Source organism: Echiichthys vipera (genome assembly GCF_963691815.1).
Source record: "Echiichthys vipera genome assembly, chromosome: 19".
Lineage (NCBI taxonomy): Eukaryota > Metazoa > Chordata > Actinopteri > Perciformes > Trachinidae > Echiichthys > Echiichthys vipera.
The window spans coordinates 12,311,523-12,332,192 of record NC_139844.1 but is presented as its reverse complement, the minus strand read 5'-3'; the positions used below and the strand labels follow the sequence as shown (position 1 = coordinate 12,332,192).

The 20,670-nt window shown below is 39.0% G+C and overlaps 1 protein-coding gene across 1 annotated transcript; it reads right to left on the bottom strand.

The window, feature by feature from the left end:
- Positions 1-561: 561 nt before the first annotated feature.
- LOC310962204 (rho GTPase-activating protein 20-like) lies at positions 562-14,164 on the bottom strand (the record flags this gene model as incomplete). The annotated part of the gene is made up of 5 exons (XM_083934591.1): positions 562-571; positions 1,380-1,544; positions 4,506-4,676; positions 9,581-9,666; positions 14,120-14,164. The coding sequence occupies 5 exons, from the start codon at positions 14,162-14,164 to the stop codon at positions 562-564; spliced, it is 477 nt and encodes a 158-aa protein (XP_083790717.1).
- Positions 14,165-20,670: the final 6,506 nt, after the last annotated feature.

Below are 20,670 nucleotides of genomic sequence, written 5' to 3'. Positions count from 1 at the left end.
ATGGTTTGATTTTTTACATTGCAAGAAACGTGGGAGTCAGTGAATAACAGACTTGTCATTTACTGCAGAGGAACATTTCATTCCATAATACATACTACTTTCTAGACGAACAGTAGACAGTGTTTCTCCTGCACTTCATCTTTATTATAAAGGCCACTGTTTCTAGTTAAAGTCATCTGATCTTCATGATCACATGAAAACTGGTTCACTGGCCAGCTCCGCACTTCCTATTTTGCAACCCTTTGTCTTGTGATGCTGCAGGGACGACTTTCTCTTTGTTTCTTTTCCTGTTTTCATGACAGCAGAAGATCATATGACCATTTACTACATGTGTGAATTATATTCATCTAAAAACTGAAGAAAGAAAGAGACTGTCACTGTTTGTGTGCTGTTTTATCACGTGTGAGAACCAGTTTGACCTCAAGACCTTTAAAGGAATATTTCAACATTAGGGGAAAATGGAAATTAGCTTTCTTGCCAAGAGTTTGATGAGTTGATACCAATCTCTCATCTGAAGCTACAGCCAGCAGCCAGTTAGTTTAGCACGAAGACGGGAAACAGCTAGGACCAGCTAGGAATCCAACACGAGATCACACAAAAAGATCACAAATTATATATAAGTTATTATAGTTCAATATGTACAAAACATGAAGAGGCGCTGGTTGTTTCTCATGGACAGAGCTGTTTCTTTGTGCTAAGCTAAGCTAACAGATAGCTGCTGTTAGCAGCTTCATATTTAACTCTCACAATAAAGTTAAAAAGTAGGACTACATTGTGAAAATGTAATGTTCCAATATGCAAAAAATCTGGTTACTCCTGGTTATAAACCCACAAAAGTAACAACAGTCCTGTAAACTGTAAATGTGAATTAAAAGCTGGCTCTTACTCTCTCTCACTGAATTTAAGTCAGTCAGAATAAAGACTCTAGACACTGAACTGCAAATTTACGTTATGTTTGTTGACGAGATTTTATGTCTGTTTATGAGATGTGAAGCTACAGGTGGTGTAGGCCCATCCTACAAACAAATAACTAAATAAATACAACATTTTAGTCTAACATTAAAGCCATGAAATGTCTCCAATCATGACAAAAATCAAGACTGTCTTTTCTTGTTGTGCCCTAACTGTCCAGCACTGTACCTCTAAAGGCACAGTACTTTCTCCCCATTCAGGGTTTATTTTCATTCTAGAGAGAAGGACTCCAGCTGAGAGCAGGATTAGGCTGTGAGAGAAAGATGAGATCAAAATCCTGTACAATAGCATGATCATGCTTGTGCATGTGTATTTAGAAACATGAGCATATGTGAAGCATGTGTGAATCAAAACACTCAACACACACTGCTGTTTGGGTGTGGATCACCTGCTGCTTGACTGCTTACCGAAAACACAGCAAACAACAAGTGAGATCCCAGGCCAAGACAAGAGTCACACTGAGATCAATATCACCCGTCGTTCCCTCCTCTTCCTCTGCTTCAACTTCAAATCCGTAGATCCAGACGTCCTCGAGATTCACTCTGTGTTTCAGACGATAGCTGGAAGTTGTCCTATCCAAACAGAAGCAGAAACACAGGGAACAGCCCTCTAAATTGTCCTTTCTATTTGTATTCATCACTGATTGAAATGCAGGTTTTCGTTCCATATATTTCTGCGTCAGCCATTGTGATAAAAAAATGTCTTCTCTGCTTGTGAAAAAGTCGGAGCTGGACAAAGAAATATTCCATTTATCAAGTAAAAGCCTCTTTGAAAAAGTGCACCTTCGGAATTGGCTCTTCCACTTTAATGTAGAATTGATTTTTGTACATAAAAACTCAGCAAAGAACAAAGGGACTTTGATGTAAACAAGGATGGTCAAAGAGATAACAAATTGTTCTTGTGATGCTTTCTGAAAACAATCTATTAGTGCAGCAAAATCCTAACAATGCATGCTAGTTCACTTTTCTGAAAGCTTTAAAAACTTTCAAACAAAGTTAATGGATGGAAGTTAATGTATACAATTGTAGACTTACACTTAACCTTAGCCTTAGACTTAGACTTAGACTAGACTTAGACTTAGACTTAGACTTAGACTAGACTTAGACTTAGACTTAGACTTAAGTTAAATGTAGAGAAAATGTATAAGATGAAATATGTAGATGTAGACTGGCGTCCTGTCCAGGGTGTACCCCGCCTCCCACCCAATGTCAGATGGGATCAGCTCCAGCGACCCCGATAGGGACAGGCGGTTGAAGATGGATGGATAAAAAACAATGTCTATAGGGATGCAAAACGACCACAGACAGATGCTAAATGAGTAAAAATAGACCCAAAACGACCACAAAGAGAAAAAAAATGACTATAGGGATGCAAAACAACCACAAAGAGATGCCAAATGACTGAAAATGAACACAAAGCGTGAATATAGAGGCAAAAACGATGACAAAGACACGCAAAATGATTAAAAATATATGTAAAATGTAAAATGACTACAGAGAGAAACAAAATGATGATGAAAAAAATGTAAAATGCCTAAAAATAGATGTAAAACCACCACAAAAGTTGCAAAATAACTAAAATTAGATGCAAAACAACTAAAGTTGGACGTAAAATGACCAAAAAGGGAAACAAAATTATTATAATTATTAAAATAAGTCAACAATGACCACAAATAGACCCAAAATGACTACAAAACGACTAAAAGTAGATCCTGGGTGATTTTGGGTGTCTTGTTCCTACATAGACTAGAGTGGAGGGGCTCTTACATGTCTGTGCTCAGGGGCTCATTGTCTTATTATCCGTCCATATTTGGGATTACCACCAGTGAATGTAGCCTGCATTAGACATTGTGTTATAGTAATCTGAACTTGCTGTGTAAAAAAAAGCACCTTTCTCGACAAGCTAAATTAAAACAAAATGAAGTGCTTAGTAGCGTATAGCATCATCTCTGAAGGTAATGAACGCTCATATCAAAAGTACTGTAGTCTCAGCTGTGCTCACCGACTGGAACAGTGGGCAGGTTCTTGTTTACAGATGAATGTGACTGAACTCCCACTCAAGAGCTATAAAACTTCCACCGGTTTAACTGCGTCTGACTCAGATAAACGACAACTTGAAGCTTGTTCATAATCATTTGTTCTCCTTAAATAAAAAGTAGTCATCTGCAAGATAACGTTGTTTGCATGACAGGGACAGGAATTGTGCCTGCTGATAAGAAAAATAATAACAAAAAGTAAATAAAACCGTCTTGAATTGTGTGTCATGACTTTCTTCATTTCACAATAGATTTAGGATTATTTTGTATTTAAGATATCGTCTCTTGTGCGACAAATGAACCAACACTTAAAAGTGAAACTATCTCACTCACATACAGTATGTTGTTTGTTTTAAAGGCAACAAAACTTCAGTTTAAGATGTGTTGAAATTACTTTTTGAGGTATATTTTTTGTTTGGTTCCCCCGCCACGTGACTCCTCTCAGAGGGAAGTACCATACTTTCTAATTTTATGTATGTAAAGTCAGAGTGACTAAACACAAACCGTTTTGTGTGCTGGGAGATTCCCTAACAGTCCGCGTATCCAGCCCAAAAATACACATGCTGTCTGTACTTCTTCTTTCACTCTCTCATTCCAACTGTACGCATTTCTTTTCACAGAAATGTATTCAAATATGAGCTGTATCAGGGCGGGTGTTAGGGCATGGCTACTTGGGCTCAAGCCCCGGATGTTTTTGCCAAAGCCCCGAATGTTTACAGTAATTGGAAAAAAGCTCAATGCGGTTCATGTCAGACTCCTTCCCCTGAGCGCACCGGAGTCTGAAGTGTAGCCTTCCTGCAGTACCGGAGTCCAACAGAGAGGCAGCAGCAGCAGCGGCAAATAACCTGCGCAAGTTTTTCTCGGCGACCCACCAGCAACGCCAATGCCGGAACAAATGTTACAGGTTTGTGGATTTTTAGATTAACAGCATTAGTTTGATATCTTCAGTACAAGACTCTGCTCTAAACTCAGTGTCATCTCTTGAAGAGAACCTGAGAAAACATACCACAGGAGATGAAATTGAGTTTAGAGCAGAGTCTTGTACTGAAGATATCAAACTAATGCTGGGAAGGAAAGGAGTGGACAGAGAAGTAAAAATGACTTGACGCAAGATAAAAGGAGTTTGGAAGAGTATATGTAAGAGAATAAAATGAATTTCTTGTTTGTTTGTTTTTTCAGCTCTGAAGTTTATCAGATGTCAATCAGGATTACATGCACTGCAGGATCCTTTTTATTTAAATATAAAGCTTTTGATCAGTTTTAACACCTATTTTCTGTGTCAGCAATAAAAAAGGAAACCAAAAAAAACAAAAACCCAGAACTTCACGCATACATCTTTCCTCCCTCTGGGCTAAGCCTCGGATCTCTCATAATCCTAGATCCACCCCTGGTTACAGTTTTCCCAGTGGTAATCTCCATGGAAACGTATTTGATTTTCTACTTAACCTTTCTGGTATATGTATATATGTATATGTAAATATATATTTACACTTCTTACTTGAGTTTAGCGAAGACAATGACATCGCTGAAGAGGAACAGGTGTCTCTCCTTGGTCTTGGAGCCATCGATTACCAGAACACACTCGTCCAACAGCAGCTCTCCGTTCTCACTGGTGAGGCCGAGGACAAATGGACTCTGTTCCACGGAGACCCAGCACGACGCCTCCTCCCTGAGGAAAAGGACACGCACACAAAAGGTGGATGACAGGGACAACCCACAGTCAGACTAGTCTAATTTTGGTAAATGTATTTGGATTAAATGCTTTTCTATTGCTGAATACTGAATTTGTTTTGTAAAAAATGAATATGACTCCAATCAATAGCCTCCAACACTGTGATCCTTTCCAAATACCACAGAGAGCAGGGAATTATGTTTTATATGAAGAAAAATGTCAGATCTGTGTGTGAAGGCATCACCTGCCCTAACAGCTCAATATCATGTCAATAACTTAGGAGGACAACATTTATTAACTCAGTGACTTAAGTTTGATTACTGTATTTATGAAGCTGAGGTGAGAACCGACTTTCCACGCGACAGCAAAGGAGATTTAATCTTAGAAAAGGAACAGTGACTTAGGCTGCACTTGTTGATGATTTTATTGGGGGATTATCTTCCATCTCACATGGTATTAACACCACAGCTTACCACCTGAATAAATTATTTGACATCTAATGATAGAATCATATCTGATTAAAAAAAAAGAATAAAAAAATGTCGCTGCAGCTCAAGCCAAGGTGTTGTAGAAGTAAGAGTTGTTTGTTCAAATGATCATGAAACCAATTTTGGTCATCGCTCTTCCCACTGACTCTGGGTGCAGGTACTTTCCCTGTCACCCTTCTGGCCTAAGATGACACATAAAATACCAGCAAAGAAGACAGTGGGAGAAAAACAGACTCCTAGTTGTTTTCAATGTGTACAAGCGCAAAGAAAAGAAAACTAAAGTAGTTAACAAAAGCATGTGAACCACTACTGAACGCAACTGCTGTTATCCAATAGGACTAGCTCATCATTATGGGATTAATAATTAAATAACTATATCCGTCTGCTAAATAAGAAGTTACACCCATGGTTACTGCCTTCGGGGGTTCAGATTAGGGGTTCAGAATCTGCTACATAAAACGTTTGGGTTCACGTCAACCGGAGCTGAGAGCAGAAAAAACTTTTGGAAACGAAGCCTTCAGGACAGTCTGAGAGTTGTTTTTTTTGCTCACTGATTACTTTTACACATATTTACCTCATTATTTTATGTTTTGGCCAAGTTTAATACGAACACTGGCTATATATACATATATATATATGACAGGAACTAAAATAAAGCATAACAGGTCCCCTTTAACCATTTCATATTCAACATCAGGGTATCAAGCAAGGAAACAAACACAATGTGAAACTATTCCTTAAAAGATAAATAGCAGTCATATTCTAATCAACTATAATGTTTAATATCAATTATTATTAAGCTGTAAAATCAGTCTTAAAGAGGTGTTTGCTTTGCTTTGGGCTACGATGAAATAAGATACACCTCTTTTATACATCCTTGATGTGAAGGATCTAAATCTAATATAGCAGTTATAGTTGTGGAATAATTAAATGAACCTGTATTAGGACATCCACAGTCTGTCAAACTAGATCAGAGTAAAATCAGAGTTTAGTGTTTGGTTCAGTGTTGTGTTTTGTATTGATGTGAAACAGTGCACATGTTTGGACGCACGACAGAGTTCATAAAATATTCAGGTGATAAAATAAAATCAATATAAATATAAATACATTGTCTCCAGCATACTGTTAGATATCCACGTCAGTGGCAGTCCCACCACTGTGAAACTACCGCCCGCAGAGTCCCCCACCTTGAGGAAATGCACAAGCGTGCGTTGAATGGGAGGAGGTGTTAAGAGTGGGCTGTGTCTGACATTTATTTGATTTACTTTGCTTATTTACTACGCCCACTTGGATGCTCTGGGGGTCTTTGTGTGACTACTGCGATAGCGTCTCTAAAAGGTTAAAGAGTTAAACATCAGAAATAGAAGAGGAGGTGATGAAGAGCAGACACGTCAATGATCTGACTTTACAAACAGACAGTCTTCTTTTCTCTCCACTTGACCCAATCAACTCCCAGCTGCCAGAACAGCACCAGCTAGTTGCTGTATCTGATAGTAGTAAGTAAGTAGTAAGTAGTAATAGTACATCAACACATCAACTTAAAGTGTAAGTCCGGCGTTGGACCCCATGGACTTTTTCCGCATGAGTATAGATCAAACAAGCCATCGAGAAAAGTTTTTTGGGTGATGACCTATTAACAGAGAAATCCAAGAGAGATGCTGAAAGCCAGACATGGCTAACACTGTGTAGCTTGGGTCAGAGCGCCGAACGCATTAAAACTGCTTTTTTTAACTACTGATACTGCTCAAAACAGACCTCTGCAGTAGCCTGATAACAGTCCCTACACATAAGACGAAGCACCAACAACGTAGTTAGAGAACCTGCTGTTTATTAAAAAAAGACTGTTTTAAAATGCTAAAAGCCTTAGCAGCAGGCTCTGTTCATACTGACAGGCAGTCCAAACATGTCTATTATCACTTTTATGCTATTGAACTTCTATAGAACTGAACTCCAGTGCATTCGGTAATCAACTTGTCAAGAAGGCCTCCCAATATGGATGTAGCTAAGGCTTGTAGCATTTTAAAACAGTTTTTTTTTGTAATAACCTTTTTTCTCTGACTACGTCAACACTGCTAGGATTAAGATACCGATGGGAAAATGCTGAATCTTTACCTTCTTATTACTTTTTTTCCCCCTACAATAACTAAAAATTATTGTAAACAAAAAATATACTGTAGATCAAGTGGTTTAACTGAATGTTGCAAAAGCCCCAGATTCCCAAAGGACATGACCCCAGTGTCAGAGGTAGCGACAGCCCTCAATCAAATTTCAGTGATACCAGTTCCGATATGATACTTAACTCAATAAAATGCAGGATAAAACATATATATGTATCTACTGAAGATAAAATACCACAAATCTCCCTTCAATCATAAGTGTTTTATTTGCTGACCCACTACTGCTGTTACAAAATAATTCCCCAGTCTGGGATCATTAAAGTAATTCTATTCTATTCTATTCTATTCTAATCTCGCCATGTTTCAATCTCGCCAGGGTAAAATCCTTCAAATGACACAATTCAACAGCCAATTACAGTCTGGAAACGGTCTCATGGCAGAACATGGTAATTTGTTGATTAAGTTTTCTGGAGATAATACTTTGAAATAGAAGATAGATCAATATCAGCCAGCCGGGTCCTCAGCAGGTTGCGGTTTCAAAACTTTGCTCTGTAAATTCCCCAAAGGGACATCTGTGTTTGTGGCCTGAACAGAGTGGGCTGTGTGGCCTGTAGACATGTCACCTGTGACATCAAGGTGACATCGTGACTGTGTCTGTTCAACATGTGGTGAGAGCATAAGGAGAGAAAAATATATTTACTGAAAGTGTCAAATGCTCCTCTGTGACAAAAATAGAGATGGTTAGAGCTTGTATGATGTGCTGCCATCTGTAGGAAAGAGAATGTGAAAGTGGATATGAGCCATGACCTTTTTTGTAAATCCTCGATTCATCAGCATCAAATAAAAGCAGTGACATATTTCTACTTGAGGCGTACCCCAAAAATAGCCCTGACCAATTTGAGAAGGGAAAAGTCCATTTGGAGAGCAAAAGAGGTGGAAGGCATTGGCTGAAATGCAATCTCAGAACTCCTCGTCAAACTTTCAAAATACTATTTTCATGTCCAAACGCTTCCTCAGACAAAACAGACAACAACGGCTGAACCTGTGAACCTTTTACAAGCACTTCTTTCTTTAAGTGAAATCATCCCAGGGTCTTTTTCGGCAAATCCACTCATCAAATAAGTCATTGAGACATTTTTTTTGGTTCACAACTATTAACAAATATATCGCGGACAGCATCCGAATGCGGCTAACACTGATAAGCTCGCTGCATCACAGTGAACGCATTAAAACGGCTTTTTTAACCACCAATACTGCTCAGAATAACACCAAACCTCTGCAGTAGCATGATGAGAGTCCCTACACATTAACCGAAGCACCAATGGGCTCTTTCCTTTTGGATTGCATTTGGTTATTGACTTGAATGGACTTTACTATGAGAGGAGCTGGTACCGGGGTCAGTAGGTTAGTCTTTAAAACACTCTTTTAATAAACTCACTAAATACCTTGTTGGTGCTTCGGTTAATGTGTAAGGATTATTCTCATGCTACTGCAGAGGTTTGTTGTTATTTTGAGAAGTATTAGTGGTTAAAACGCCGGTTTAATGCATTCACCTTCCTGTCCCGAGCTAATCAATGTTAGCAGCATTTGGCTGGTAGCAGCTGTCCGGGATATCTACGTTAAAAGTTGAATTTGATGAGTGGATTTGCAGAAAAAAAGACCACCGTAATTTCCCTTCAAGTGAGACACCTTTTCATCAATAGGAAAGCGGTAAAATGCCAATTACATCTTTTTTTCTTTTACTGAGATCTGTTCAAACAACGGGACAAGACAGCACTGCAGGATTGTAGAAATACAAGGTTTGGGTCCGGAAATAGCACTTTGACAGGGCTACACTGGAAATCCAGAAATCTTGGCAGTTGCACCCAGAGGCTAAATTGTCATAAGACTTTAATCTGACGGGTTCTGAGATTGTTAGAAGAGCACTCGGAGAGCAAGGACCTCTGTTAAGGCCTTGCCCGATCTCGCATTGCTAAAGAAAGTGAAAAACAATTTGTGATTCAGATCCGCTGCAAAATTGAATAGCTTCTTCGTTCACCCTTTTACAGTTGAATGAAAATCAGGGCAAAGGTTTATCTGTAATCCTGCTAACGGACAACATAACCCAACGTATTAACATTTTGCAAGTTCATCAGTAAACTGTAATCCCTAAAAAATCAGAGATGGGTGCTAACGCTACTTGTTAAGATTGTGATTGTACTTGCAGCTCTCCGTAGCGCACTGTATGAATAAGAGATATATTATGTTCTGTTAATGTTCAGTGGATGGAAAAAGTTTGAAACAATGATGTACACACCTGATTGGAGACCATGGCATCCCCAGTGCCTTCCCAAAGGCCAGTGCCGGAGCCGAGCGTCGTCTCTGAGCCAAGTGTCTGAGGTGCTTTAAGAAAACAGAGGATATTTTAAAACATTTGTACAGTGAAAAAACAACGTTTTGCGGTTTGTTTCTACAATGTAAGTGAAACATCGGTCTCCGTATTGTCCCACAGATGACTGCACACATCAGCTCAGAAAGTCTAAAGTAAAGAAACTGATTTGATAATAGTTTGATGACTAATGAGACTCTTAAAAGGTACCATAATTGATAATTGAGCCATGAAGCCTCACACAGCCTGACAGGCTCAGTTGTCACAGTCTGGAAATAACTGTCAGTATTGAATCAGTTGTGTCAGGAATGTGAGCAATGATTAGATGATAACATGACTTGGGGTGATATTAACAATTACTTTTATTATCCATTCATCTAGCAATTTTTTTCTCAATTAATCCTTTTTTCTATAAAATGTCCTAGAGCAAACGTCAATAAAAAAGATATCCACTATAATGTCAGGCAACGAAAAACTGCCATCGAGAAGCTTGAAACATCAAAGGTTTTGTGTTTTTGCTTGTTTTTTGCAAAGGTTATGTGCAGCTCTAAACGTGTCTCATCAATTCTTCCAAAAAGAAACATGTAACCATCAAAATGTGATGTTGTAGCACAGTGTAAAATGAATCATAATGCTGCAAATAACTGCCATACTGTATCTCGCACCTATTTTGTTAAGACGTAAGATTTGGGAGAAATTTGGCAAAACGAAGGACATTTTTCATTTTCAAAATTAGACCAAGGTGGGGAAGTTAAGCAGATGTACAATAACCAAAAGAGAAGTCTTTTCTCAAGTTAAACGGAAAAATGCAATTTGAAAACACTTTCATTAAATCATACGTTTCACTCTGTCTTTTCCTAATGGGCTCACTACTACTGCCTGAGAACAGAAAACCCACTGTGAACGTGGATGGTTGACAACGAGCCCATTTAACAGCGGAAAACAGACTTTGACAAGCAACTAAAGGTGAGATTTATGCTTTATCAGAAGCATTTAACAGGTCTGGTTAACTATTCCTCCATATCTGAGTGAAGAAGAGAACTTTATTGACATAGACTATGAAAAAAAGCTGTGTCAATGTTTGTTTTGCACCACAGAGATGTAAGGTTCATCCAGTTACTCTGGCTTAAAGTTCAAACTAACCATAATAGTGTCAACGAAACGTATTGTCAACGAAACGTTTTCACTTCCACCGGCCAACTTGTTCTCATCCCAACTCAACAGCCTGAGGCAATGTGTCTGTGTTTCTCTGTGTCTGTGGGTCAAACTGACCAAAGATCATATGAAGGACGTAAATGTGAGGGGTATAGGGCTGGTAAGTCCCGCCCCCTGTGATACGGCTTCCGGTAGACCCCATGGAAACCTCAACTCCGTTGGTGTCTACTGAAAGGGAACAATTATTTTCTGGTCTCAGTCATTATCGGTCCTGGATTACACATAAGATGTTTACGGAACGTTACGTCATCACGCTTTCCCCCCACTTTCCAAACTTTTTGTCCCGACTTGTAGTGGTTTTCGCCATGCGTAAGGGTTTTGTCCTCTCCTTGAAAGAAGGCGGCGAAATATATGAGCCTGAAAATGGGTATAATAGGTCCACTTTAAAATAAGTCTAAGGGCTGTGTCTTCAAAGTCTACGTGCTTGTCTTCAGATGGCTGCACAGGAAAAGAAAGCCTCAGCTCACTTCAGTTACCAACATAGATTGCCTCAGAAATGATTTCTGTTCACTCTGCTGAGAGAACAGATACAAAACCATCCCCAGCAAATGATTGAATCTCACTGAAGCCACGTGCATGAAAATGTGTGTGATTTTGAGTGCCTCAACAAATCTCCCATTGAAAATTATCATCTCCCCAGCATGGAAGTGTTGGACAACTGATTGCATGTTGCCTGGCAACAACAAGCCCTTTACGTTTAAAAAACAAAAAGCCCTAGAGCAAATAATTAATCAAAAAAGGTTTGTTTTAAGCAATAACCCCCAAATGGCTCCTAGCTCTGTCCTTTTTACAGTGAACCAGTGTACCTGGGTTTATAAAAGCATTCATTTGAAATGAACTACTTCCAAATTACTATCACATTTCTCCCAAATTCTAATGTGTATTCATTAAATGGTGCATTTTTGTTTTGATAATATCAAAGATCCTTCTGGACAGGTAAATAAATAATGGAAAATTAACTTTAAGACTAGAAAAGACAAATGTATTTTGATGAGGATTTCAAAACTGAGACTTTTGATAAAGGTGGTCAGAAGTCAAAATTATGACCAATAGGAGAAAGTTGTAACGTATGTTTACAGTGTTCATCATCTTAGTCTATCTATTTATATCTAATTATATATATATAAAAGATAAAATATATACAAATATTGATTATAGCAGCTTTCATGCATCAATGTGATGTTAAAATCTCATTACCTCTCAACAAAAATAATTATTTAATTTCAAATGATTCATTTATTATTTGTAATTACCTTCCACGGTAACCCATTGGGCACCCCTGCTAACAGGACTTTAGATTTTTTCAAAGATGAACATAAACATTCCTAATTGTGTCCTCATTTCCTGTTGCAGTGAATGTATGCATCAACTGACAGGAAATTACCTAGGACCAAGGCTGTTGCCTAGCAATGGAATTCCATTAAAAAGGTCTATAGGGGAGAGTGGGGTAAGTTGATTCATCCCTTATCTCTAGTCACGTGACCACACCTTTTTTTGTACTCATTTTATTCAGCATGTGATGGAGAGGGGCCCCTAGAATAAGTGCTAAGCAAACCTTTTTCAAAGCAGACCTTTTTTGTCTTTCAAAGCATGAGACTAAACTGCTTCATGACATTAAATCTAAACTGCTGGATGAGACAAGTTTGTTAAAATGGTGTGGGGAGGGGTAAGCCTAATGAAATTATCAAAATATTGTATTACTGTCATTCTAAATAGTATTATTATCGCCAAAATAATGAATTTTAGGCCAAAATACATCATACATGCTGGAGCAGAGAGGAATAAGCAGCTTAGTCTAAGTGAGCATTTATAAATGGAGTATTTAGAGAAGCGCCCACAAAATGACTAGGTCTAGGACATTAACTGACTAAATCTGCAACATTCGACTGCTACTACCCAAATGTTACCTCATGGCTCATGCTTTCCCTATAGCTCAACGTACCCTTCCTTTGGGGCACACGACCCAAGAGACCACTTTTTCAGGAGAAGGCATATTTTGAAAAACTGTTATCTCAGATTCAAAGTGATCCTGAAATACATATTTCAGGTGGATACATTACTGTCATGCCCTCCCTTTAAAGACTCTGGATCAACTCTACCCTGCTCTTCTATTTCATTTGTCAGGGCCTTACAAAACTGACAATACAACCTTTATGAAACTAATTCTATGGATTAGGTTTGGTCTGGTTAGGCAGCTTAAACCAGTGTTGGCTCTTGTCCAGAGATATGATGGGGGCTGCAGTCCTCCGTGGCCAAGTAAGACATTTGGTGCACCAGATCCTCTCTTAACACCTGTTCCTGCAAATGTTCACTCCATCACCATCCTATTCACTTCAATCTAAGCCCGTAGTGACAAATTTAAGCACCCTGTTTAAACGATCCGACACATATACAGTCCAGAGATCACATTTGTTTAAGGAGAAACACAAATCAATGGGTAAACAGTTTTTGACACAACACCAAACTAATCGATGCATAGAAATTGTCAACGTTCTCAACAACTGATCCCAGATGAGCAGCCAAGGAACACTAGACCAGATCTCAACAGCCGAGGCCGAGATGAACCCGCGACCAGACTCAAGCTACAGTCCTGCGATTCAGACGTAACAGAAATCCATCTGACCCCAGCCCTGTTTCCTTTCACTTAACCACAGTCAGTAACATAAAGATGCTGCAATCGTACTGTAGGGCCAATAGGATGGATGGAAATGTTCCTCTTGGCCATTAATGATGTCTTCTCACCACTCTCATATAAAATGGCCTTTAGACATCTGCCTCATACACAGCAGATGACGTGCAACTGTCTGTTGATGTAAGTGTCAGATTCATGAGTCTGCAACAATTTAAAACAGAAGTGTCTCTTGTTCAACGTACTCGTCTTTTTCCCCTTTGCCCTCCAATGGTGGATCAGGCTCAGGTTACTTTATTGATACCCAAGGGTAAACTAGTTTCGCAGTCGAGAGTCGAAACATCCATCATAATTCGAACAATCAAAACAAGACATCATAATTCGAACAATCAAAACAAGACATAAAACATAAAACAAGAGACATAAAACACGAAACCAATTAAAATCAACAGAAATGGCTGCAGTCCATGAAATAAAAACAATGACTAAAATAAATGAAAATGCCATATATACGTAGGTTAAAAAAATGAAAACAGTACAACATGTACACAACAATACAATGAGATAAAAATCAATCTATAAATAAAAAGTAGGATACATGCTCCAAAGTGATCGATACTCACAGGATGCAGAGAAGCTGCAGCATCATCATAGCTTCCTCTCCGCATTGCTGCAACTCCATAATCTGGAGATTCCATGCTGGTGTCTCCAAGAAAGACCTCAACACCTTACTGTGTTTCTAGTCAGTTGGTAGTTTTTGGTCTGTAACCACGAGAAGTGATTTGAGGACTCTGCTGTGAACGAGCCGGGGAGCGGCTGCAAAGTGACGCCTCCTGTCCTGCAGAACAGCTTCTTCTAACTGGTGCTAATGAGGGTGACAACAATGGAGGCCCGGCTGGCAAACAAAGTAGGAGAAGGGGGTTTTGTGCCCTGACCTGGACCCGCAGCGCCACTCTGATCCGTTCTGCCAACCCCTCCCCAAAACTATACTCGCCCCTCTTTCTTCATCTCCCCATCCCAGCTTGTCCTGTTCCGCTCCAGTGGGGCAACTTCGCATAATGAGATCGCCGTGCATCCCATCAGGGCCTGCTGCCTCGTCCCCATTTCCAGGCTAACGAGGGTGAGATGCCGTGACTGCCAGGGCCTCCGAAAACACAGGGACTCACAGATTCTCCCCATCCCCCCCATACATACGTGGATAGCTGCATACACCAATGTTGAGTTTTTAAGGCCGGACATGTTTAGCCAAGGCCAAATGTAGCGTTACAGGCATAACATTCAAAGGCTTGACTGACAACAACAAGCAAGAGAGACTTCAACAATAAAATGAGCACAAAAATCGAGTCATGGTGAACTTTAAAGTGAGGAATCCATCTTTTCATTTTTGTCTCAGTTAATCACTCGATGTGTCTCTTGAACATTGGGGATTAGCAGAGTAACATTTTAGTTTTAGTCTGTAAAGCAGGAATAATCTCACTGCTTAAGTAGAATATCATTTGACAGGACCAGACATCTGCAATTGTGGCTCTGACCGAGTGCATCCAATCACAGTGACTCAATGATGCACATCCTCATCGTTTGTGTTTCTCTCTAATATTTTAAACTGATCACATGGTGTAGTTTTAATTGTGACTCGCTTTTTCATAATTTCTCCAGAAACATAAATCATTTGCTCCGTCATTTATCATCAGCCAAACAAAACTAATCTTTCTGGTACAAAAACAGGCCACCCACAGCTGTCCTCAGCAACAGATTACTATATTTGTGGGAAATTCAGGGACTAAACAAGATGACTTGTCAGCAGGGTGACATTAAGACAAACAAACAGCACTGTCTCCCTTTTGTTATTAGTGTTTTGAGTTGGCCCTGGTCTTGCAGGACTCCATTCAGTCGTGTTTAGAAAAGTTAATGGTTTCTATCCAGTAATCAAAAGCTCAGCGTGGAGCGAGTTCTGAGTAGGTCACCGCTTGTTTGATGACTGGTTTGATGTTTGGGGGCAGTGATTGGTGACTTATATGCAATTTATGATTTCACATGTTTCCTTTCCGTGTGAAGCAATCACAAAAGTGGGAAAAATGTGTGTAGTATGAACAAATAATGTTTCCAAATCATAAAAACGAATACTAGTAGCCTACTTTGAAGCGCCCACTCACGTTTCTCAACCAGTGTTGCCAGGCCGCTTATTAGTATAAGCAACTTTGGGCTTGTTTTTCTGTAAAGTCGCTTACAAATATTTTCAGTTGCAGGTTGCGACTCTTTGGGCGAAATATGGGAAAAATCTAATAAGGAGTGAAAGAAAGAGAGTGTCTAACCTCAAGTGGGAGACAAGTCAAAGGCACTGTGCAGATTTTATAAGTGTGAAATATGTGCACACCATGCAGATCTAGTTCAAAATGCTCACACTGATACACACAAAAAGAAAACGCAGCACCTTTTTCTTCGATGAGGCTAACGGACATTGGATTTACTGTGTCAAAAAACATGAGACAAGCCACATCGCTTTTGAGCTTGTTTTCCTAAACCTGGTTGCCTGTTTTTCTCGCGATATCTTACAACCCTGCTCTCAAGTGTAACAACAAAAATGGCTGCTTGAACAAAAGAGAAGATGACTTGTGCGGCAAGAAAACGTTACTCTTAGGCTAACTTTAGTTCTGTAAGTGAAACTAAAGCATTTTGACAGTAAGTACGAGCACACGTGTCCTTTTATAAGCATGTGAAGTGGACCGTCATGTGATCGCGATGATCATTTCCGTTAGCGCTTTAATGGTAATTGCAATTATGTGTTAGCATCGAGCTAGTGCCTGTGTACACTTTTGGCTTCATAAAGGCTCAGTTTTCTGACTGGGCAGCTTGTAATAAAGGTAGTTCTTTGTTGTTCACCCCCGACCTACGGCAGAATTTAGATCGATGCAACAGTCAATGCTCCACCTTCATAATTCAGAATAGCAGTCTTTTAAACTTTTAAAAAATCACTGAATTCACTTTACACAGACTTTGATAAAGAAGATCTAAATTGAAATAAGTACCCATTTTGTCGAGCTGAGCGCACGATTGTGTCTTGATTGGCAGTGAAAAGATTATCCCGCCCACACAAAGCTTTTACCTATCATGTTTAAATGTCTGAACACACTTAACCGAACACAGTGGCTTGACCTTCGACAGCAGATTGATGTAATTTCTTGCTTTTTTAATAAAAACTTTGGTAAGTGTCCTTAACCACAGTAAAAGCCTTGATGAAAACCTTGCGATGTGTTAATACTGGGAAAAGTAATTAAGTCTTGTTGCTGTTTCGGACAATAGAGAAAACAATAATCAATGCAGCCTTTGAGCTGCCAAAGAGCTTACATAATCTGCAGCACTGGCACAAAGCCGGGCCAAAACTCTGCCCCTCATATTTACCCGACCTTTAACAGGAATAGCCCGCCCCCGCATATAAGATCTGCCCAGATCCCAGAGGTTTTTAAGTCCTTATTGAAGACTCACCTTTTCCCCCTGGCCTTCAATTCAGGCTGAGCAAGACACCCTTTTATTGTATTCCTATCATACTTTTCTTATTGTGTTATATCATATTGTTTATTGAGCTGTGCAGCACTTTGGTCGGGCGTTGGTTGTTTTAAATGTGTTTTCTAAATGAAGTTTGAGTTGAGTTGTGTTGAATAAAATAAAGGTTTATTCCAATTATTACAATGTTGCACTATCATTATGTGCAATAGCAGGACAGAGCAGTAGAGCGCTGATTGTAATGGGTAAAAAAACACATCAAAGCAGTCTGCAACATGACCAATGAGCTGAATTCTACATGCGTGTAACACAATTTACCTTTGTACTGAGAATAAATACAAAAAAATATATAAACAATAGAGCATGGCTCTTACAACCAGCATGTGGATAGCTGTTAAAAACGTTTTCCGCTCACATAAGCACACACTGATTATGTCTAATTATCGCCACAATGGACCACAAGAAGCTTGTTATGAGAGAGCACCAGACAAATGAACCAGTCTCATTAACATGCATGAAGCTGTTAAATTTTGCCGGCTGAGAATTAAGTGATTCTGCTCTGTGAGGTCATTTCATTTCTCTCCATTTATACAGCTGTATAAAGCAGCAGAGAGAAGCAGAGAATTAAAACCTGCATAGAAATGGGAGAATATTTCAGCTTTTTTTTTACAGAACAATATTTGTTTAAAGTTGTACTAAGGTTTAAGATTAAGAAACATTGTTTCCAGCGGCCTCTTTGGTGGTAAGATGTAACTGAAGGCGAACCTGTTCTTTCAGTCGTCTATCTTGACACGTTCACGGTCACTATGTGTTGACATTTAAAAAAAAAAAAAAAGTATTTATGGCTTTTTTTATGAATTTTATTAACACACACTCACCTCAAGGACACAGTCCGTCCTTTTTTATGTTACCCCCATGGACATAGAAAAAAGAATGGACAGCGGATTCCTATGGAAAGCTGCTCAGAGGCGCAGGCAATAGAAAAACATCCAACACAATGCACAAAAAGTTTGAGCAGAAGAGTTGCTGCTGGAGCCTTGTACTTGGCTCTGATGAGATGCCACATGGCAGCTTATCTACATCTAACCCGCAAATGTCGCCACAGACATGGGTAATGGGATACTCGTCAAAAAGGCGAGTAGAAGTGCTTTCATTAGTGGGTCCTATGATCAATCACCATTGTTTTACCTCACTCTCTGATAGATAGTGACTTAAAATGAATGTATCTGACATCATACTGCAGCACTGTTGCTTTTTTTCAGTGAGGATTTCCAAATTCTGTACGTTACATAGACATACTAATATTTATTTTCAGTAAGACAGAAAAAAACATTACAAGAACAAATTCACAGCTCAACTTTCTGTAGAGGTAAAAACATAGAGACAGACAGAATTAGTGGTCAAGCAATTGTTTTAAAATGCCCCAAAAATGAGCATTAGTGATTAAAGTCCCAGCTGGTAAAATTATGTAGAAAGGGAATGTGCAAAGAAACCTTAAAATATCATGAAAATATGGGTAAATGACCTCACATTCAAAACATTACTGCTAATTCAGCCTGGTTTCATTGTTACAGAGTGTACAAACTTCTACAAATCAAAGACAGAAGCACATTACACTGTAGGCGGAAATCATGATAACAACAGAGGAAAAAGCTGCCAGTGTAAATAAATCAAAATAAATAAAGATAATAATATAGAGATAACAGTGTGTGTAGTATGATTAATAACCACACTTTCACAGAGTAGATACCAAGTGCTTAAGCTAAATGTTTTCATGTAAAACGGATCTCAGTTATCACTCTGCTTATTTATTAACGCACAATCATTTACACCAACACCAATATTTAAAAATCAGCATAAATGCAAAAATCTGATGAAAATATTGCAAAAATAGGCCTTTCTCTGTGCAGAGGGTTTGACTTTGACATAGCCGGTGTGAGTGTGCAAAGGACGAACGTCACCACGTTCACTTCATCTTGGATGGATGCAAACATGTTTATCAAGATGGTTGTATTATTAAAGGGTTGGTTGTGTGAGGATTAATGTACTGACGATATAACACAATATTCATTTGGTTATCAGGTACTCTCGTATTATTAAAAGTTCACAGCTTTCAGATAGAAATCCCAGTTTTCCAGTTGCAATTATGACTTCTGATTGCAATTTACAAGTCATAAACATGTGATTGCTATAAGTTTGATAAGATATGAACACAGCAGGAGGCACAGCGGTACTTTGTGCTAAATGCTTTGCGACTTTGGCTTAGATCTAACTGCCAGTCAGACTACGGACAGACTATAACTTTTTAAGATTAAAAAAAGTCTAAAATAGCTAGACTAAACAAGCAGCAAATTTACTACAGACTAAAATGTCTTTGTGAAATTGGTTTATCTTCTTAGTTTAGCATGTTAGCATTCTAATATTTGAGTCAATTAGCACTTGATACAAACTGCAGGTCAGTCTGATAGAAATGTCATTACTTCTGCAGGTATTGGACACACTGAAATGAAGCTAGATGAAAAGATCAGAAGACCCTTCATTAAGATTAATTCTGAGGGGAATATGAATCATGACAATCCATCCTTCAGTCTAATGTCTAGTGCCAACATGTGAACCTCGGGGTGGCATTAGAGGAAACGTGCGGATCACCAAAGTCAGTAGGATTAATCCTCTGGGGATGATACATGTCTATATGACGTTTCATGGCAATCCATCCAAAAATGATTGAGATACTATTGTCTGGACCAAAGTGATTCCTAGAGCTGTGACAAAATCCGCAGCTGCAGCAAAACATACTTTAGTCACCCCACCTACGAAAAATGCGATATCAGTTTAAGTTTATGCGATATATATACAGATAGATAGATATCGCACTGAACATGCCTTAAATAAAGTTGTTAAATATATACATATATATATAACAACTTTATTTAAGGCATGTTCAGTGATAGAGACAAAGATTAACATACTGCACATACATACACAAACATGTCAATTCTCCTGAACATAATACCGTACTAGTACCCTCCCCACATACCCTCCCTTGGGAACATCAGTACAATAGAATAAAGAAATGAAAGAAAGAAAATAAATAAATAAATACAAATTAAAAGGATCGAAAGCTGTATAATTGTAACAGCAATAGGCTGGTCAGACAAGTTGGCAAGACAACAGGATTGAGATCTAACTTCTTTACATTCTCAATAAAGGGAGACCACACCCTGGTGTATGTGTCACAAGTGCCCTTCAGTGTATGTCTTTTATAACTGAAGTGGATGAGGTTTGAGGGGTGTGTTGCATAGAACTGATAGACAGTCAAAAATGGAGGACCAGGACCAGGACCAGGCCGTCAGACAGCCCGATCCTTTGGCACTACATTTTCTTATGTATATACGTATTCCTAGGCAAAAGCACAACTGTGCAGTGCCGTGTATTACTCAGCAGACCAGCTGTTTGGGTCAGACTTTCTGTGGTTTATGGAATAAACTGGATGGATGAAAAAATGGAAAAATAGATTTTTTTTCCTGATGGTTAAAATATGTTTAGCTGCTGCCCCCGTCCACAGCAGTACATTTCTTAGCTTTCGTGTCGAGACTCCTGCCGGTGCGCTAACCGTCATCTAGTGAAGGTTATACATGGTAAAAAAACATCACACAGCCCCGCTGTAACTATC